The following is a 22,392-nucleotide window of genomic DNA, read 5'->3' as shown; positions in this document are numbered from 1 at the left end:
GGATAATGAATTCAACAGAAAGAAAAGGCTCTTCATGTGCTAAAAATTCAACACATACATTTTGAGGACATCTTATGAATGAGATAAATGTGAGGTGTTGCATTTTGGAAAGGAAATCTTAGCAGGACTTATACACTTAATGGTAAGGTCCTAGGGAGTGTTGCTGAACAAAGAGACCTTGGAATGCAAGTTCATAGCTCCTTGAAAGTGGAATCGCAGGTAGGTAGGATAGTGAAGATGACATTTGGTATGCTTTCCTTTGTTGGTCAGAGTATTGAGTATAGGAGTTGGGAGGTCATGTTACGGCTGTACAGGACATTGGTTAGGCCACTGTTGGAATATTTCATGCAATTCTGGTCTCCTTCCTGTTGGAAAGATGCTGTGAAACTTGAAAGGGTTCAGAAAAGATTTACAAGAATATTGCCAGGGTTGGAGGTTTTAAGCTATAGGGAGAGGTTGAATAGGCTAGGGCTGTTTTTCCTGGAACATCAGAGGCGACCTTATAGAGATTTACAAAATTACAATTGGTTGGTGTATTGGGTTAAGGGCTAGGGTTGTAAACCACTACAACTCTGCAAGCTAGGTCGGACTGAAGCTTAAAAAGTCTTTTTTCTCCACTGGCTGCAATGTTCATACAGGGCGGTCTTAACCTAGGTCATGGTGAACCAATACCCAAAGCACAAAAGGGGGTGTAATTTGCCTCCAATCTGCCAATCAGCACCATGCAGACAAAAAAAGTCAGGCTATTGCGATCAGCATATTATTGGGCAGGGTAAGTGGCAACTGCTACAACAAAATCCAGAGTCTAAACAACACAGAAAACACCAACTCACAGCAGAGAAGAAATTCAAGATTCTCAGATTCTCCAAGTTCCTTATACTCACAATACCCTATCAAGTAGATCAGTCTCTTGTTTAGTTCCAACCCGCATTCTGTTCCTTTTTTTTCTCTTGTAAGCTTGTGGGTCTCTATTTCCTGGGTCATGTTTAATTCTCTTTCATACTGAAGGAACCAGTACAAGTAATATACAATATAGAATAAATAGGATATCCTTTATTGTCACATGTACGCAAGTACAGGAGTACAGTAAAAAGGTACAAATCTTCGATACAAAAAGGAGAATCAAACAGAAAAGCAGTTGCAATACCTTTAGTGATTCATAGTATAAGTTCGAAATATGACAGTTAAAAGGATAGGCATTAGAGTCAGATAAACAAATTACAAATAAACATTACATTGCATTAGCTTAGCGCAGGGGTTTCCATACATGGACTGACTGCCTATGCCATGCCCCAGACCAACAACCGTCCTACTCCGCACCAGCTCTCAACTGCTCCAAGGTACGTTTTCTCCGGGACATGATTCCTCTCACTGGCCTTTGCTCTGGGACCTGCCTCCGGGGCTAGCCAGCTCCTCCATTCCCCTCTGGGTAAGTCCAAGTCATGAGTTGAAAAAAAAAAGGGAGAGAAAGAAAATAGAGAAAAAAAGAAATAGAATGGGCAGAGAAGTGCTCTGCGGCCATATATGATCTTGCGAAAATTCATTTTGAAGCAACAGAGAAGTAATTACTTTTAACGTGTTTCCTCTCAAATTCCCCTTAATTCCCAGAAAGCATGATTCGCAACCTGCATAGAGGCTATTAAAATGTGAATTCAGAAAAATCAAATGACTTGGAATTCAAAAGAAAATACAGGCTTGCTTTTATATCACACTTTTCACAACCACTGAATGTCTCAAAGTGCTTTACACCCAATTAATTACTTTTGAATGCAAGAGTCAGGAGTAAGCTCACTAAAGAGGGGCATTTTTATTTCCCATTACTCAGCGACTCAATGGATTTAGTAATGGACAGGAGTGGGAAGTAAGAATCGTACCTATCAAGAGTCAGTTTTCAAGTTACAAACAGTTAAAATAGTATCTTTCAGAAAATACAAACTATGATTCTGCTTCACTCACCAGCAATTTAAATCATTCGGTCATTCACTAATTGCGACACAGCAATTCAACCGACTAATCTCTCTCTCTCTCCAGTTCACCACCCCATTTATCCTATATTCACGATGCCCACAAACATTGCCCATGGTTAGAGGATCCATATAGCAGTAGCTGTTCCTCAACATTGTCTTGTTAAATCTATGATTGGCACCTGAATAGATACCTTATTGCAGAATCCCAGATCCTATGATATTGTTGAATGGAATACCATTTGAATACTCATTTTTGTGTACACTAATCACATTCACAGTAGTGTTGAGAAAAGGGCAGTATGAACTTTAGGTGCTAGCAGAAAACATGAGTTTGCCACATTATACATAAATTTGATTTCCATTTCTAGTCAATGGATATGGAAACTGGGTAAGGGGTCTGTAATCAGCATTTAATTTGATATTGTCTATTTCAAATTAATCATCCAAAAATCTAAAAACAAATTATTCACAGGGAATCATGAGATGAAGTGGAATTGAGAGAGCCATTAGAAACAGGTTTATTTTGTAAACTCCCATTATGAAATCATAACACTTTATTCTTATTTAGTATGATACTTTGAGGTTAAAATGTACAGATAATGATTTACGTACTAATTTGGGAAGCAGGGAAGTTGAGTTTTGTTGGCATTTAGGAGTTTCCCTGTTGCTTGAAGTAGCTAGCACCACTGGTGAGAAGATACAATTCTTTTAATATTTTTCATGGGTGTGGACATCATTGGTAAAGATTTGCTGCCTACCCCAATTGCCCTTAAGATGGTGGTGGTGGTGGTGAACCACCTTGAAATGATGCTGTCTACCTGGTGTAGATATATGCATAGTGCTATTAGGGAAGGGGTTCCAGGAATTTGATCCAGCGAGTGAAGGAATAGCCAAATAGTTCCAAGTCAGGATGGTGTATGACTTGGAAGGGAATCTGCAGGTGGTGGTGATCCCATGAGCCTGGTGCCCTTGTCTGTTTAGGTGGTAGAGGTTGTGGGTTTTGAAGGTGCTGTCTTAGCAGCCTTGAGATGTTCCAATGTATCTTGCGCATGCTACACACCGCTGTCAGTGTGCTTCAGCGGCAGAGAAGTAACTGTTAAGATGGTGGAAGGAATGTTGATTGAATAGTATGGTTTGTCCTGGACAGTGCTAAGCTTCTTACTATCCTCTGCATAATTATGAACATCTACCCTGATGTTTCTGGACAAACATTCCTCACCACCTCAAAATTCAACATAGATCATCAGACAACATCTTCCATATCCATGGCCACTTCCATCTAGAAGGACAAGGGCAGCTGATACGTGGGAACACCATCAACTTCAAGTTTTCCTCCAAGCCACTCACCATCCCGACTTGGAAATACCTTGCCATTCCTTGACGGTCACTGGGTGACAATCCAGGAATTCCCTCCTTAACGGCATTGTGGGTCAACCTAAAGAACACACACTGCAGCAGTTCAAGAAGCAGCTCACCAGCACCTTCTCAAGGGTAACTAGGGATGGACAATAAATGCTGGCCAGTCAGCAAATAATTCTTTTTCAAAAATTGTCAGAACGGGGAGTATTCCATCACACTCCTGATTTGTGCCTTGTATATGGTAGACATGCTTTGGCAGAGTCAGGGAAGGAGTTACCACAGAATTCCCAGCCTCTGACCTTCTCTTGTAGTCATAGTATTCATATGACGAATTCAGTTTGGTTTCTGGTCAGTTGTAGCCCCATGATATTCAGGGATGGTAATACCATTGAATATCAAAGAGAGGTTGTCAACTCCCTCTTGTTGGAAATAGCCACTATTTGGTACTGGCACAAAAACTATTTACTGCTGAGCAGTCTAAGCCCGAGTGATATCCTGATCTTGCTGCAAATAGATACAGACTGCTTCAACACTTGGGTTGTTGTAAATGGTACTGAACATTGAGCAGACATCCCCACTTCTGATTTTATAATGGAAGCAAGTTCATTGATGAATTGTTTCATTTAAGAAGATGATGAGGAGAAACCTTTCTTTTCCCGTCAGAGTCTTAAATATTTGGAACACTTATCCAGAGAGTGGAGGAGGCAGAATTATCGAATGTTTTTAAGGCAAAGGAATCAAAGAACATAGAATGTTACAGTGCAGTACAGGCCCTTCGGCCCTCAATGCTGCGCCGATCCATGAAAATAATCTGATGCCCATCTAACCTATACCATTCCATTATTATCCATATGTCTGTCCAATGCCCATTTAAATGCCCTTAACATTGGAGCGTCTACTACTGTTGTAGGCAGGCCATTCCACGCCCCCACTACTCAATGAAGAAACTACCCCTAATATCTGTCCTAAATCTATCACCCCTCAATTTAAAGCTATGGCCCCTCGTGTTAGCCATCACTATCAGAAGAAAAAGGCTCTCACTGTCCACCCTATCTCACCCTCTGATTATCTTGTCTGTCCCGATTAAGTCACCTCTCAACCACCTTCTCTCCAACGGCCTCAGTTCCCTCAGCCTTTCCTCCTAAGGCCTTCCTTCCATACCAGGCAACATCCTAGTAAATCTCCTCTGAACCCTTTCCAAAGCTTCCACATCCTGCCTATAATGCTGTGACCATAAGTGCATGCAATACTCCAGGTTACTGGGTAGGTGAGTTGAGGCCATAGATTAGATTAGCCTTGATCTTATTGAAAGAGTCGACGCAAGAAACCAAATGACCTATTCCTGCTCCTAACTCATATTAGGAAACAGCTGAAGAACTAAAACACAAGATATTGAGTTTCCATTACAAGTGGCACATGGGAACTTAGAATAAACATTCAGATAGACATTTTTATTTATATGCATGTTCCTTGATCACCTGTGTTGTTGCACTGGAGATAATGTTGAAATGCGATAGATGAGAGTGTAATGTTTTTATCAAAGGTTGGCTATAAATTTGCATCAGACTGATTCAGCAAAAAAAACAATTTGGTTATAATAATCATTAACTGGCATTTCTCTAGATGGATGTTATAAATCCAGAACGACTACAGTGAATTATTGTTCTGTGCTCGACATCTTTTCCCACCACTGCAGCTCACACATTATTGAACACTCCTTTTCGATAAGTATCTCTTTGAACTATCAGTATAGTTTCTGCAACTTACCAGAAGCAGCAACCAAACAAGCCTATCCATAATGCACCAGAATAGAACAATGAAGGAACAGCTTTAATTTTAATACTTGGAAACTATTGTCTGACACTGCATTCCACAAGTTCAAAGGAAAACACTCTGAATAACAATTGCTTTCTTGTTTGAAATGTAATGCTTTATGTCTGGATATCACCCTGCCCAGGAACCAGTTTAGATCCTGATACTTTATCAAAGTTGACATGTTTAAGATGCAGACTGTTCTCCTTTGCATAATAAAACTGCATAAAATTCTATGGTTGGATCAGATTAATATCCAGTCAGATATGTATTAGTTGGCTATGTTTACTTCTGTGATTTGTTTTTTTTGTAGCTGAACCCTGTGTCCAAGTGGATGGGAGCCCAAAATGTTGCTTTTTTAAATTTAGCCCCAAAATAACATTTACAAACTTGGTGCGAGCTCACCTCTGGGTTTACCTGCGTCCAGTCCTGCACACCTCCACTGTGTACCTGCAGATCCTCAGGCTGAAACCTGTGACGGAGAAGGGCAGCAGGCACTCACGGATCCGATCCTTAAAAATAGACTTGAACTCCCGCAACGGGCGCTGGCAAAGTATCGACTTTAAGCATGTGCTGCAGAACTGGTTCAAGCAACCTCATGCCAACTGGGGCATTGAGATCAACGCCTTTGATATGAACGGCAATGACCTGGCTATCACATCTCCAGGAAATGGAGAGAAGGGACTGGTGAGTACAGTTCACTTTAAGTCCTCTGTATCAAGGAGATACAGTTTTCATGAGGTTCAAAGCATCACACACATCGGGTATGGCTTTGGTGACTGAAGACATCACAATATTACTGATCATGAATGGTAAAATTAAAGAAACAATTTCAACTGGCAGGCAGGTCAGTAACTATAGGACACAGATTTAAGATAATTGACAAAAGAACCAGAGGGATAGGAGGAAAAAACAAATGCTTATGCAGCACATTGTAATGATCTGCGATGCACTGCTTGAATTGGACATTGGAGAGGGAGGACTGCACGGCATGGCTGAGCTTTTTCATAGTTTACTGTTACTGTCTACTTAAAATATTCTGAAGAAAAATTAATGCTCATCTGATTAAAAGTGCTGGTGAGTGTAGCATTGTTAAAGCCTTATGCACTGAACCACTGTAGTGGCAACATGTGTTTGAGCTAACACTGATGCCAAAGAGTTGTTCCACTCAAATAAGGGCAAAGTACTGCTGATGCTGGACATTAGACACAAACAGAACACTGGAGAAACACAGCAAGTCTAACAGCATCTGTGGGAGAGAGGGGAAAAAAAAAAGTCTTGTATTACTAAAGTAGTTCTAAAGAGTCATACTGGACTTAAAACATTAACACTCTTTCTTCACAGATGCTGCCAGTCCTGCCAAGTTTCTTCAGCATTGTTTTAGTTGTTCCACTGTTGGATTAACTCTAGCTCTGTGGTTTGGTTAATCCCTACCTGATCATTTTAACTATCCTATTGATGAAAAGCTGATTAATTTTTTGGAAGGCACGAACAGCCCTTGACAAACAATACTTTTTAAATACTTCACAAGGCCAGCATTTATTGTCCATCCCCAATTTCTGTTGATAAAGTGGTGATAAACCATCTTCTTCATCTGTTGCTGTTCTTGTGATGCAAATACACCTGGAGTGCTGTTAAGCAAGGAGTGCAGATGTCTCAGAATTAAAAAAGGTGTTTCAATTTTCACACTTTTTTTGGAAAGGGAACTGAGTAATACAAAAGGGAAAAGTAGACAAGCTTCAATGCAAACTTCAGAACCCATTTTCTGCAATTAACAATCACACTTTGAGGCCACAATGACGACTGTGGCGGGAAATGGAACTGCAATAGGAAGGCACTGTTCGGAGGTTGCGGTAACACAGGAGATTTAAATGAACTCCCACAATAGCTTCCTAAATAAATCCAACATCACTGAAACAGATGACTGGTCATTTATCATATTGCTGTTTGGAGGACCTTGCTGTGCGCAAATTGGCTGCTGCAATTTTTCCATCACAGCTATTTAAAAAAACAGTATCCCTGGCTGGACAGCAGTTTGGGAAAGCGCTTAATAAGATTTTTCTTTCCTTGTAATAGCCAGAGAATTCCTCATTTAAATCAAGTATTCAACAATATGTTTCACTTATCTGTATTGATGCTTGATGTCTCCATGCACATTACTGCAAGCACACTCTGTCCCCTATGCTACTGAAGAAATTTATTCACAGTGAGGTACAGTTCAACAGGCACCAAAAGCTGTATATTACAGCATTCAAGTGGCCATTTTGCATGAGTGACCACAGACAGACTGACGCAACTAATTTTGTTCATTATGAATGATAATGTATACAGCATACCATTATCATTTTGCAAACCTGGTCGCACCTGACTGGTCCTATTAATTAATCCACATGGTGGAAAGCAACTAATAGAACCATAGAAGGTACATCAATGGGAAACCAGCTAGATGTACCACTGGAATTTTTTATTCAAAGCATGAACACAGAATGGGAGATCTGAATTGAGTAGTCTCTTCTTATCAGGCTGGGGGCCGCATTCCTCCCAACCTGCAATGGTAAGTTGCTGTGAGGAGTACATAAATGTGCATCTTAAATGTGAACGTTAATAGCACATTTAATTGGACTGCTGGAAGTATGGGGATATAAATTTGGACAATAAATATAATATGTCTACTTAGCAGATGCGAATTTTAGTAATGCATTTAAGATGGCTAATAGGGTTAATTCCATTGTAATAAAGTGCATAAAATGGCAAATAGAAGTTGTAACAATAATTGCTAGAAACAAAGAATCTAAGTGCATGCTCAAGAATTCTATTCTGGATATAGGGCTACACAAAAACAAATGTGGCAGTCCTCCCCATGGTTGCTTACTGACCTGTGACTTATTTCTAGCATTTCTCATCTTGGTCTCAAATTTCTACAAGCTGTAGAGTCATACAACATGGAAACAGACCCTTCCGTCCAAGCAGAGCATAATCCCAAACTAAACTAGCCTGCACTTGGTCCAAATCCCTCCAAACATTTTTTATTCATGTACTTATCCAAATGTCTTTTAAAACATACTATCTGTACCTGTATCCGACACATCCTCTGGAAGATCATTCCACACATGAACCATTCTTTTTAAAAAAAGTTGCCCCTCATCTTTTTTTAAATCCTTCTCCCGTCATCTTAAAAATATACCGCTTCGTTTTGACCCCCCCCCCCCCCCCCCCCGGAAAAGATCTTTGCTACCCACCTTATCTAAGCCCCTCATGATTTTATAAGTTCACCCCTCAATCTCAACGCTCCAGTGAAAAAGGTCCCAGCCTCTCCTTCTAACTCAAGCCCTCCATTCTTGCCAACACCCTGGTAAATCTTTTCTGAACCCTTTCCAGCTTAATAATATTCCTTCATTTTAACAAGGCGATGAGAACTGGACACAGTACTCCAGAAGAGGCCTCTAAACATGCGAAATGGCTTCTTAACCAGCATCTGCAGTAATTTGCTTTTATCCGGCTTCTTAACCACCTTGTCTACATGTGACTTCAAAGAATTATGTAACTGAACCCCTTGGTCACTCTGTTCTACAACACTGCCCAAAGCTCTGATTTAATTGGGTCAGAAGTCACACAAACCAAGGTTATACTCCAACAGGTATATTTGAAGTTACAACCTTTTGGAGCACTGCTCCTTTGTCAGGTGAAGAGAAGCAAACAGGCACAGAATTTATAGGCAGAGAGATCAAAAGATCATACAAATTGTGTGAATGGAGTGTCGACAGGCCAAATAGGAAGTCTCTGCAGGTGATCAAAAGTGTCAGACTGAGTGAGTAAAGTGTCAACAACTGACTAGCAAGTGAAGGGATGACCTGTAATCTGATTAATTGAGGCAGAAAGATAATTACAAAAAAGTTAAAAATAAGATGGTACTGGAAACAAATCAAATGGCTGGAATAACGTGATGGGTAGAAGAGTCACATGTCGAAAGTCTAACCAAAGTAACAAGTAATCCAAAACTGTACAAACTAATTAAGGTAGAAAGATCATAAAAGTTATCAAGATGATGGTGTCAAAACAAGACATTAAGGAAGATTTTACAGATACACAAAAGTATGGTGGGGTTAAGAGTAGCGTTACATGTAGCCCGTACCCATGAAGATACCTCAACCGAGATCTTCAGTTCAGTGCTCCAAAAGCTTGAGATTTCAAATATACCTGTTGCACTATAACCTGGTGTCATGAGACTTCTGACCTTGTCCATCCCAGTCCAACACCTCCACATCATGGCTACTTTTAACTGTACAAGTCCTGTCCTGGTTTGTTTTACCAAAATGCAATACCTGGCATTTATCCAAATTAAACTCCATCTGCCACACCTCAGCCCATTGACCCAACTGTTCAAGATTTGTAGCATTTAAATTTCTACATTTCATGATTTTCTTATGTTTTTAAACTGACTTCCAGTATTGTGTATTTTAACAATGCATTTAAAAGTATGCAAATTTAAATGTTTATAATATCTACTAGATTTGCAAATGTTGACAATTAAAAATGGCTAATCTCCTAAACCTAATCATGGATTAAAAACAGCTCAAAGTACATGAATTTTAAGACATTTGCTTCCTGCACTGCATGTGGAGTGCATAATGCAACTAACAGGAGGAGGAAATTAAGGCACTTTGTATTGGTGTTTACATTTTTGTCTCAGCTGTACTGTAACAGAGCAGATTTAGAATTACAGTGGTGTCAGGAAGATTCATCAATGCACACCAATGATAAAGATTTTTTTCTTTTAACAGCAACCATTTCTGGAAGTCAAAGTGGCAGAAACAAACAAACGTACCCGGCGAAATCTGGGACTAGACTGTGATGAGCACTCCACAGAGTCACGCTGCTGCCGTTACCCATTAACAGTTGATTTTGAGGCCTTCGGCTGGGACTGGATTATTGCTCCCAAACGATACAAAGCCAACTACTGCTCTGGTCAATGTGAATACATGTTCATGCAGAAATACCCACACACCCACTTGGTACACCATGCCAATGCCCGGGGCTCAGCAGGGCCCTGCTGTACACCTACCAAAATGTCGCCCATCAACATGCTTTACTTTAACGACAAGCAACAAATCATCAACGGGCAAATTCCGGGTATGGTGGTCGATCGATGTGGCTGCTCTTAAATATAGGCATCAACCAAACTTCCTTTCCCCCGCCATCGGGAACTGGAATGTTCATTGTTCTTGAATGTTATGTCAAAACTACGCCATGCACTGTGCAATAGCAGAAAAAGAGAGAGGGGGAGAACTGTGCCTCAAGGTGAAGTCTCATCAGGAAACCTTTTAAAAAACCAGTTAATAACTAGGGCTAACTTTGATTCCAGATCACTGTTTTCCATCCTCCCTCCCTACCACCCCAGTCCTGCCAATGCTGCACCCCCAGTGACTGCTAATGGCAAGATCAGAGCAGAGAGTTACTAAAGCCAACACAAGTAAAATAAATCATTCAAAAGTGAAGACAAAGCATCTGGGTAAATGATATCAACTGACCTGAGTTTTGTTTCCACACCATCTTCGAACCAGTGACTCTCCAAGACATTTTCCACGATGTCATCATACCTTACTGGTTAAGCAAAAAATAATTTTTAAAAAGATAATAAGTAGAGGAAATTCAAACGGGTGTTGATGTGAAGTGATTCTCTATAGAAGTTTTTTTTTAAAAAAGGCCGAATGTTGACAATGAGACTCTCTTTAAGAGGAAAACAGTCAAAGTGAGGAGCAGGGATGCTCTTAAAGTTTACAAATTCTTCTTCAAAAAAGTTTGAACAATGACTTGTGAGCTGTAGATAGATGAAGATAGATGGCCTTTGAGAGAAAGTGTCTTTACTTCAATTTTTATTCATAGCTAAAGGTATTCACCTGAAAAAGGCAAAAACAAGGAATGCTGACAAAGCAGAAAAACAATTGGGGAAAGCTTAGAAAAATTCCAGTGAAAAACTTCACCCCAAACATAAATCTACTCCTTCGTGCTCCAGAATCCACTTGACCTGCTGTGCATTTTCAGCATTCCATGAGGACAGTTCAGACTTACGGCATTTGCTTTCTCCCCTTTGCCATTGTACACAATATACTAGGAATCTCATTAGTAAGTACGAAACAATGGAGACAGTCTCTGGCCAGGAACCATTTTTAGCTTAAGTTGTTACACCATGCGATTACATGGATTACCCAAACTAAAGGATTATAGTCTTACCTCAACAGGAAAGAAGGGATGTTTCAGTTGTAGCGATCCTTAATCTGGAACAAGATTTGGTACGAGATTCCATATCTCAAAGAGTAAATCAACAGCATAGATTTGCCAGAATTATACTGGAGCTAAGAGTCAAATGATAAGAATGGTTTGCACAGAATAAGCTTGTATGCCCATGAGTGTAGAAAATGGAGGGTTGATATAATTGAGATGCTTAAAGTGATCAAAGGGGTTTAGAGCCATGCCCTTCAGGTGATGCTTTACACAAAAGACAAGTGAAAACTGGAACTTTCTCCCACAAAAATCTGTAGAGTCTGGGGGTCAGATGGAGCTTTTAAGACTGACATCAAGTTTTCATTACATAATAGTAACTTAATCAAAGAGTGAACCCTTGATCACAGTGCAGGAAATGGAACATGTTCTCACTTTTACCAATCAGTGAGAAAAACAAGCACTTCAGCTTAGCAGAAGCCTCCCTCCTCTCTGCGCCAATCAGTACAAAGCATTCCTTTTTGACTATGAACCATGTTATTCCTATTTATTAAAACCAAATGAGGTCAAAAATTACAGGTTGATGAGAATAAGAACCAAATCTCAATTTTGAAGTTACAGCCCAACTGATAACTGGTATAAATTCAACATTCCCTCTTTGCTTTTGTGCTCTATCCATTTCATAAAACCTAGGATCCCATACATTTTACTGCAACTTACCAATTTGTCTTTCTACTATTAATCTCTTTTCAGTAGCACAATGTCCAAAAGCATTAAGATTAGATTGTTTAGACTCTTTTTTTACAGTATGACAGAGACTGCACTTCAATAGTTACTTAATTGACTATAAAGCACTTTGAGTTGTCTAGTGGTCATAAAAAATATGATCTAAATGCAATTTCTTTTCTTCAGAAACAGTGATAAATTTATATTGTATGTTGTATCTTTAATGAAATGTCCCAAGGCACTTCACAGGAGCAGAACAATCCAAGTCAAACACCGAGCCTTTATTAGATCAGATAGCCAAATGGTTTGTCAAAGGGGTAGGTTTTTAAGAAGTGTCCTAAAGGAGGTAAATTGGTAGGGAGGAGGGGTGCAGGGGGAATATACCAGAGCTTGCAGCACAATAGCAGGCCTAACCAAAGTACAATTGTGAAAGTGCAAGAGGTGTGGATGGAAAGGGCACAGCTATCTCAGAGGGTATGGTGTCGGAGGAGATTGCAAAGATAGCAAAGAGGAAGAACACCGAGGGATTTGAAAAAGATGAGAACTTTGAAAATCAAGTGGCTGCTTGATCAGGAGTCAATGTAGGTCAGTGAGCACAGGGATGATAACAGAATGGGACTTGCTGCAAATCAAGGTACCAGGCAGAGCTTTGAATGACTTTCAGTTAATGCAAAATAGAAAGAGAGCAGCAGCTGGAATGCACTAGAATAGTTGGACATAGATGGGAGTTTCAGCAGCCAATGAGACAAAAGCAAAGTCAAGTGATGCTGTGAAGGTGCAAAAAGCAGTCTTTGTGATGGCGCAGCTATGGTCAGAAGCTCACTTCAGAATCAAATGCGATGCTAAAGTTGGCAGCAGACTGGCTTAATCTCAGACCCTTGCCAGGAAGGGGGATGGAGTTGCTAGCTTGGGAATACACTTTGGAGCAGGGACCAAAAATAATGGCTTCAGTCTTGCCAGTATTTGACTGGCAGAAATTTCTGCTCATCAATTAATGGACATTGGATACACAGTTTGATAATTTAGCAATAGTGGGGTGGAGAGATAAAGCTGGATTCAACTGGAGCTGGAGTGTGCATATCAAAACTAAAGCCATGCCTTCAGTTAATGTCATCAAGGGGCAGCAAATGAATGAGAAAGGGGGTACCAGAATGATTGTAACTAATCACAGTTCAGGGTCATTAGTCTGTGGATTTATGGGAGTTAAGATACAGAAGTCATGGTCTGATTGAAATGAGAAAAGCTCAAGGTGCTGAATAGATGCAATAGCTGAAGACAAAGAGCAGTTTCATAGCTTTTGAGGTCCAGGGGAAAAAATACATTGAGAGACTTGGAATGATTACAGTATAGGAGGTCATTCTGCCTACCATGTTCATGCTAGCTCCTTACATAAGTAATGTGCTCACCCAAATTCACTTTAAAGCAATAATCTAATGAAGTCTTCATCTTGCTCATGGTCAGCACATCAACGGATCGTAACCACTTGTTGTGGAAAAATATTTTCATGTTGCCATTGCTTCTTCTGCTTGAATCTACGTCCTCTGGTTCTTGACCCTTTTGTCAATGGTAACAGTTTCTCTCCAGGTACTGTCAAGGCCTCTCATGGTTTTGAGCACTTTTAAACTTTTCTTTCTCTAAGCAGACCCAGCCCAGCTTCACCAATATACCCACATTACCCATATACACTTATCCTGGAAGCATTCTTGCATGTTTCCTACACTTTTTCGAAAGTTTTCACATTCCAGAAGTGCAATGCCAGAATGTGACACTTTACTCCAGTTGAGGCCAAACCAGTACATTACAAAGACTCAACTTCCTTGCTTTTGTACTCTATGCCTATATTTATGAAGCTCAGGACCCCATATGCTTGCCGCCATTGACAATTAATGTACATATACCCCAAAAATTTCTCTGTTGCTGCAACCCTGTTAGAATTACACCCTTGATTTATATTGTTGTTCTAATTGTTCCTCCCAGATTCCACTATCACTATCCTCTTCACAGTTCATGATACTTCTTCCAAAATTATACCCTGTACACCCAAACACAAGTCAGCAACATTGACCAAGAAAAGCTGGAGCCAAGTACTGACTCTCGAGAACACCAACATAGCAAAGATGCAAGGTATTGAGATGAGGAGTGAGAGGGGCAGGTTCAGAGGAGCACGGATCCAAGTCGTACACTAGCCCCTTAAAGATTCTGGTCAAGTTAATTTAATCTATTACTTATCCATCAATGAAGTCAGATCAGATTTTGCCCTCACCTTGGGATGTGATCACACTATTCCATACTCAGGTGGACAAGTCCATATGGGGATCACAGCAAATAACATGACTAGCACTTTAAAAAATATTTGAAGTATTTGAGTTGGATTCCCCGTCGAGCTGCTGTGGTCTCTTTAGCTCATCAATATTTATAAGTATTTCACTTTAATATGCATGCCATGATGCTGACCTGCAAAACAGCTCATGAATATGCTGATCAGTGCACAGTGGCTGGAAGTGGACAGAGAAAGAGTTGACAGATGTTGCAATCAATTACAAACAGTTGGGTTGAGAAACAAGCAGTTTCATTAAACTCCAAAGATAGAAGGAATATGTAAATAGGTTAGACTGTAGCAAATTGTGGCACATTTCCTGAGTGTGTCATTTTTGGACCATAATTTAAATGTTGGAATACTAACAAGATCCTTCGGGGTCAGCATCACTATGTGCATATTAAGTTGGCTTGTGAATATTTATAAGCATCAGCAGGCTAGTCTCTCCCTCTCTCTCTTCGGTTACTGTGATTAGTTTTAGAACATTAAGGGTTCCTACTTCTTAAATGAACTTGTGCATCCCCAATTCCCATTATTGGGAGCGATGCCTTCAGTCTCTTGGACCGTAAACTCTGGGAAATTCTTCCCAAAACTCCGCTTTTGAGACTCCATAAAACCTACCACTTTGGCCAAGCTTTTCATCACCTTGTGGTTCAGTGTTCGTTGTTTGATAAAACTACTTTTACACAGACAAGGGATGTGGGCATGGCTGGTAAGGCCATCCATTTATTGCCTTTGCCATTCTTAACTTTGGTGGAGAATTGCCTTTTGAATACAACTGGAATGGCTTGCGAGACCATTTCAGAGGGTAGTTAACCACAAACCACATTTTTGTGGGTCTGGACTCACATTAGGTTATATCATGTAAGGACAACAGATACCACTCCCTAAAAAGCATCACTGAACAAGATGGATTTTTATTTAATTAACTAAATTTAAAATTTCCTGGCTGTCATGATGAAATCTATTTCCAGATTATTTCACTAGGCTTCTGGATTACAAGCCCAGTAACTACTGTGCCTGTACCCTATGCTGTATGCTTGTGAAGTACCTTAAGATATTCTACTGCTGTACAGGTGCAGTATAAACACAAGTTATTGTTGAGTGAAAACTGCAGGAAGAATGACCATCTTACCCCACAATAGCCACTCTCTCACTATCCTGGAAGGAGAACAAACTTGGGCTGCTGTCATGTACATGCACCCTCGCAGCCAGATTAAGAATAGAACTGAGAGGCCTTTGAGAAGTTTGCCAGCTTATTTTCTACTCTGTATGCTGGAGTAATGGAAATCCAACGAGTGTAGCAGGAGAAAAAAAATTGGCAGAGAAAATAATAAGCCACTTTTGTACAAATAGCCCAAAGTGACCTCAGCTATATACAGCCTCAACCAGGTCTGCAAGTGGATCGGTAACCAGAGACCGCAAATTAAGGCAATTACCAAAGCTTGAAGTGTCAGCAGACGCAGATTCAACAGCAACTTTGAAAAGAGAATTGAATTACTATTTTATAAAAAGGAAAAGTTTACAAAAATATGGGGCAAGAGTAGTGGGATGAATAAAACTGCTGTTTCAAGGAATTGTCACTGACATGATGGGCTCAGTGCCTTCTTCTGTGCATCCTTATTTTGAGGGTCAGCAATGAATTCAATGGCCTATTAAAAATGCTAGTGAAAATGTTATCAGTCTGGCACTTACTCTAGAGCATCTCACATTCAGAATGTTAAATAATTCAGCCCATTACAGTAGCCCCCACTCTCAATAACAAAACTTCAAACTCAGTTTGCTTTTGCATTAAAATGGAGATAAAGTTGAGACCTAAAGTACAAGATAGAGAGAGTTGGAAAGAGAACTCAAGAATAGATTAAATTACATAAGATTGCTTTTTGAAAGCTGATAGATAGAAGTAAAAGGAAGGCAGACAGTGAGGGGATCCACAGTTCTGAAGACAGAGGAAGGACACAGAAATAGGAATTTCCATCAAAGTTACGATTACAGCGCAGAGGAAGTACACATAGTACACACTTGAGGTTTAGAAGGGACAATGAACTCTCTTGTAGCCCCATGGTCTGTGTTTAATGACCACTTCTTTGGTACATGAGTCTCCTCACCAACACCTATGTAATTCTTAACACAGCAAACTGGCAGATCAGTGCACTCACTGCCAGCTTTATTTTAGTCACTGCTTATAACTGCCTAGGCTTTAAAAGAGGAAACTTGGCAACTGATATTTTTGCATTGAAAGCTTCCTACAACTCAGATGAGAGGTTTCCTCTAATTTCTCGTAATAAGCAATCACTACTCCACCGTAAAATCTAGAGAGGTTGATTAATAGGTGAAAGGTACACACCATAGAATTCATAGCCACTAATTCAACTTCAGGGTTCCAGTAATATTCCAAACTATGAAATCAAAGCGCAAACAGTTTGTCATACAAACACAAAGACTGAATTGAAATCAACACATTGCACAAACGCCAGAAATCAAATATTCATTTGTTCCAATACCAGAGCAAGTAGCTCATTTTAATCAAGTGAATTAAAAAAAAATGATTTGCATGGATTACTGTATATATTGAACAAGTTTATGATGTAGGACCTGTTAGAGTCTGCAATATTGCTATACCTTGTAATAGTAGCTCACAGGAAAATTTGTATCTATTGTGAAGGGAATCTCTCTTCATAAAGAGGAGTTGATCAACTTGGGGAGACAAGGGGCAACTTGCTTCAACCTTCATTGGATTGTAAAATGAAGAGGAGACAGTGGTCTTTATTTCAAAGGGGTGGGGGAAAGGAAGGAGAAAGCAAGAGTAAGGGAGAAGAGACAGGACGACTATAAATGGTGTGTATGAGCCCTGCAGTGGAGAACCAAGTGGTGTGGAAACTTAGGTAATCTTAATAACAACCCTATTAATAAGTCTCCCAAACACCACCTTGAGGGCTTTTCTGATGCAGTGGCAGTGTCCCTACTTCTGAGCCAGGAGGCCCAGGTTTCAGACCCACCTGCTCCAATGTGCAATATTCTTGAATAGGTTGATTAGAAAGTACTACCTAAATCCCTCACGAGCCCAACCAGACTAACGACCTGGCCAGCAGAACAGGGATGTTGTTGCCTCAGGTGATCCTTACTTCTCCACTCTCAAGTTGGAAGTTCAAATCAGGGCCAACGTGTCCAGAACGAGTGACTTCAGTTGTTTGTGATGCACCTTCTCTTTTGATAAAATGTTCAGGAATAAAATTGATCCTGCTCAGGATATAGAGGGGAGTGGGGTGGAACAACTTGTTGTACAAGGATGACCACCCTACCATACAAAGTATTTAGAGATCCAAAATAAGACAAGCTTTAGAAGTGTGACACTCATTCTCAGGTTTCGTTCAAAATATGACTGGTCTCAAAGAACTGGTAAATTAGTACTTAAACAACTTTTTTCTAATCTTGTGCAGTTGGGACTTTGATGGCTGCAAATATTTAAATCTTTGAGTCATGGCTGTAGCAGTGGTAGTGTTTGTGCAGGAGCTGCAGGTAGTGTGGAAGTAGCCCAGTAGAGTAACAGTAGAGGTTAAGAACTTGAGGATCAATTTTGCTTTATGACCATTTCCTTCACTCAATGGAGGGGCCCCTAAAATTGAAAATGTCTTCTCAATCCATTGAGTTACTGCAACCTGAAAGATCAAGTTTGGGAAAGGGTTAATCCATATCCAAAGCTGCTTTCAGTTCTAAACCTTCATACTGCTGCACAACTCTATTTCATTCTTTCCTTCCATCATCACCACCTTGTACACATTTGAACATCAGCATCCTCCACATCTAACAACTGAAGCCTAAACAGCAATACAGAGGGAATGAAAAGACCCTGGGATAGCTGGACTGAAACAAAATGCAAACTTTGAACAAGATGTAGGAGAATGATATAAAAGCGATACCCAAATGCATAAAAGCCTTGTTCAGATTGGGTCTTGAAAACATTAATTGTTAAACAGTCCTACCTTGAATAACTCATGCTAATCACACTCATATTTATGCTTATCCCTTTATGTAAATATAAGTGTGAATATGTGATCATGCAAACTAAATACATATCGAAATGCCAGATTATACCAATGGGGAAAGTGGCACAACACCAGTCTCGAGAAGTATGTCATACTTAGTACCATTATTAGAAATCCCCATATTTTGCTATAAATAAATGCAACATTTAGCTTCCCCAGTGTAACAAGGTGTAAAGTACCAAACAGCTTTGACTTTTGATGGCATTTCAGGAAAAGCAGTCTTTATCATGCTACATTGAAAGAGGGGTTAACTCATTTGCAAGTTATATCAGCATAATAAGATGGGTCAAAAAATGGATACAGCAAATAATGGCAGATTTTATGAAATTGCTATCTGCAGGGGTTTCTGAAACAAGCTTTTTGTAGTCATATATTATAAATGGGGTGCATTAAATTCCAGTTGGGTGTTTTTAAACTATATTGGACAAGAAAGAAAGTCTATACTTAAATATGATGGCCATCTTGGCAAAAACTCACCATGGTCACACTGTTGGAGCTAACCTTTCATCCCTCTGAAGCAGTTTAGACAGTGTATTAAAGATAAATATTGAAAGCCAGCTTTCAATACATATCGACTGTATACATTCTATTGATGTATTTCAGATGGTGTTGAGATTCTAGAATGAGGGGATGACAAAAGTGATCTTCAGGCCACTTGGTCAATACTAAAAACCAGAATGGTATTCAACATCTAGCAGAATGGAAATTGGGCAAGCAGAAGGTGGTCCAGTGCCGCCAGTCAGATTACAAACAGCTGCCTAATTTGGATTCAATGTATTCAGTACATGACAGACAAGACACCAATAATTTTCATAAACCACCCAGAAGATAACCAAATCAGCTGTAAGCTTGCCTAAGCTTTACGTATATATTGTATAAACTGAAGTTAATAAAGTTGCTTGTATTAGTTATGTTCATGTTGTGTATATCATTCCTTCAAAATTTGTCCTATTTTGTTTTGGTACAATGAAATATTTGCATAGAAAGTAGTAGGGATTTGTTGAAGATCAAGTTAAATCATGTGTTTGAAATCCTATTATTGCAGAAAATTTCTGATCTGCCAAGTGCTGAAATATTGCTTTGAATCTTTGCTTTAGCTCGTGGTTGTTTTTGAGCAATAAAAAACATTTATACAGAAGTGTAATTCTTGCATTGTAAAAATTAGGCAAAATCATGGAGTACTTGAACAGTGTGGTAGGAGTGATGGAAATTAGAGACAGTAGAAGACAAAAAGAAAACTTCATAGCAACTGAATGATGCATGAATGAAGAATAAAAGCCGAGATATGAACCTAACCCAACTTAATCGAATAACCTTTATATGCTATGGTAAGTGAAGTGAATTTGGGCCATTTCAACTCTTCTACTGGATGTAGCTCTACTCAGCATAATAGGATAGTGTTAAGATTTGGGTTCTATAGGAATTGCAATATGAAAACAGCAAGTTCAGCAAGAGCAGACCATGTTGGGGATGACCTTCCACAAGCACGTGTATATACTATAATGATCCACCTTCTGATTTTCCCAAACCCATGGAGATGCGTCCTCTGTAAACAACAAGTCAACAATTCAGTGGAACATGATTGAACCTACCTTTGTGGCCACTATGCAGCCAGACTCCAGGACACAGTAGTCCCGTGGATGAATAACTAGAAATGGGTGCATTGGAAATTTACATTATCAGTTAAATATACTTTGAGACATTACCAGACGTCAGTGTGCAAATTAAGCTCGAGGAAAATGCAGAAGCCTCTGCTTGTAGCAGTCAAGTTTATCCAAGGCTTGGGAAAAGTAGAGAACCAAGGAAGACAGAGGACTGTGAAATTCATCGTTACAAACAAATATAATCTAAACATGCCCTGCACCAGTCTAAATTTAGAGAATTATGTTTGTATTTTCCTCTATGGAGGTGCTGAAGGATCAATCTTTCATTTTACACCTTCCCCCTAGCTGCACAATAATGCCAGATTCCTGCCTTCAGTCAGTGTTCTTGGAAAATCTATCTTGACAGAACTATAAATCTCAAAGGAAATGTGATACAGCAACACTTGCATACCTGACCTCCTCCAGTCTCAGGCATTCAGAGTCTTCACAAGTTAATTTTGTAACTTTTGCTGTATTTTTGTTCCATTTTCAAATGATTCTAGAAATCAAAGTCCTTAAACCCAGAAGAAACACTTGCACAAAATAGCATTCAAGCCTCAGTCCATTTCTTATGGCTCCTAAAATAAAAATAAAGTTGCACAAAGCAGACAATAAATCGTAGGACACTATTTGCATGGTTTAACAGGACCAATTGTGCAGTTGATGCCTCATTGTTTAAATGAGGAACTACTCTCCTAGCCTGTAAACTCGACCTCATGCAGCTCTTCCAGTGATGGCCCATATAACTTTTGGACAATTGATCCTAATCTGGTTCTGAACTATGCCTGCACGAGACTACCTTTTAACAAAGGTGATTGGATAGTGATCAGGAAGGTAAAAACAATGACTGCAGATGCTGGAAACCAGAGTCTAGATTAGAATGGTGCTGGAAAAGCACAGCAGTTCAGGCAGCATCCGAGGAGCAGTAAAATCCTGTGTTCATCAGGAGGGCTTTTGCCCAAAACGTCGATTTTACTGCTCCTCGGATGCTGCCTGAACTGCTGTGCTTTTCCAGCACCACTCTAATCTAGTGATCAGGAAGCTGGTTGATGCCACCCCTTCCCAATGAAGGGCTAATAACACAACTATTCTGCCTCTGCTCACAGTAAAACCAATTAGCTCTGTTCAAATCAAAAACGTGGCAACTTCTTGATATTCATGTGAGGCATGATCTCCCATGCACAAAGCCACGCTGACTGACACACTGACCTTCAGTCAGGGCATTGCATTTCAAAGTTGGAAAGTTATGTTGCAGTTGTGCAGGACATTGGTGAGGCTGCACTTGGAGTATTGTGTTCAGTTTTGGTCACCTCCCTATAGGAAGGATGTTATTAAACTGGAAAGAGTGCAGAAGAAATTTACAAGGATGCTGGCAGGACTCAATGGTCTGAGTTATAGGGAGAGGTTGGTCAAGCTCAGACTTTTTTTCTTTAGAGTGTAGGAGATGGAGGGGCGGAGGGAAACCTTACAGAGGTATACAAGATCACAAGAGGCATGGATAAGGTGAATGCACTCAGCCTTTTTTCCAAGGTTGGGAAATCGAGGAAGACAGGGCATCAGTTTAAGGCTAGGGGTGAAAGAATAAAAGGGAACCTGAGGGGCAACTTTTTTTAGGCATAGGGTGGTACACATATGGAATGAGCTGACAGTAAAAGTGGTTGAAGCAGGTACATTGACAACATTTAAAAAGGCATTTGGACAAATACATAGATAGGAAAGATTCAGAAGGATATTTGCCAAGTGCAGGGAAATGGGATTAACGAGGACAGACATTTTGGTCAGCATGGACCAATTTGGGAGAAAGGGCCTGTCTCCACTTAGGACTCTATGACTATGTTATTTAATCAGTTATGATTTGGAACCTCACACTGGCCTTCTTTTTTGTACCTGCCTTCCTCCAACCTTCCACTTATTTAAAACCTATGATATTGCTACCTTGTTCCAGTTCTGACAGAAGATAATAGAGCTGAAGCGTTAACTCTGTTCCTCTAATAGATGCTGCCTGACTTACTACTTATTTTATGAGAACGGTCACTTGAGAGATTGGGAACCCATGGACTCAACTTAAGAGGAATAAATGAAGGATATTAATTTTTTTTTGGGGGGGGGGGGCAGCAAGGGAGAGATGAAGAGAACGAAGGAATCACAACTGAGAAGTCAGCACTACACAGTGAAAGTACTTCCCCTTATTACTACCTCCTTTAAATGCAAGGAAATGGAATGCAGAAGACATTCAATTAAAAAGAAGATTTCTATTCAAGTAAGTGAAATTGTCCCACTAGTCAGGTCTTAACAAAGGATCT

At 39.9% G+C, this 22,392-nt stretch overlaps 1 protein-coding gene and 1 long non-coding RNA gene across 5 annotated transcripts in view; one reads left to right on the top strand and one right to left on the bottom strand.

Moving 5' to 3' along the window:
- LOC122543214 (growth/differentiation factor 11-like) overlaps positions 1–10,419 on the top strand; it is a 58,313-nt gene extending 47,894 nt beyond the window's left edge. For 3 of the 4 annotated variants that reach the window (XR_015755749.1, XR_015755748.1, XR_015755745.1), the window contains one exon: positions 5,452–5,571. Coding sequence is in view for 1 of the 4 variants with exons in the window: in XM_043681688.2 (XP_043537623.1) it covers positions 5,452–5,825; positions 9,920–10,300 (755 nt within the window). In the remaining 3 variants the exon portion in view is untranslated. Of the gene's footprint in view, positions 1–5,451; positions 5,826–9,919 lie in introns of those variants that run through there. The other variant, XM_043681688.2, reaches the window with a different exon arrangement.
- Positions 1,034–20,788, bottom strand: LOC148134695 (uncharacterized). The gene is made up of 2 exons (XR_015755750.1): positions 10,667–20,788; positions 1,034–6,387 (listed from the first exon to the last, which is right to left on the bottom strand). It is a non-coding gene; the product is annotated as an uncharacterized LOC148134695 (long non-coding RNA).
- Between the last annotated feature and the right edge of the window lie 1,604 nt (positions 20,789–22,392).

The sequence above is a fragment of the Chiloscyllium plagiosum genome, unplaced genomic scaffold (assembly GCF_037043375.1).
Source record: "Chiloscyllium plagiosum isolate Xiang-an unplaced genomic scaffold, Cpla_swu_hap1 HiC_scaffold_53X, whole genome shotgun sequence".
Lineage (NCBI taxonomy): Eukaryota > Metazoa > Chordata > Chondrichthyes > Orectolobiformes > Hemiscylliidae > Chiloscyllium > Chiloscyllium plagiosum.
Note: the sequence above shows the minus strand (reverse complement) of the source record. Positions and strands in the feature narration are given on the sequence as shown.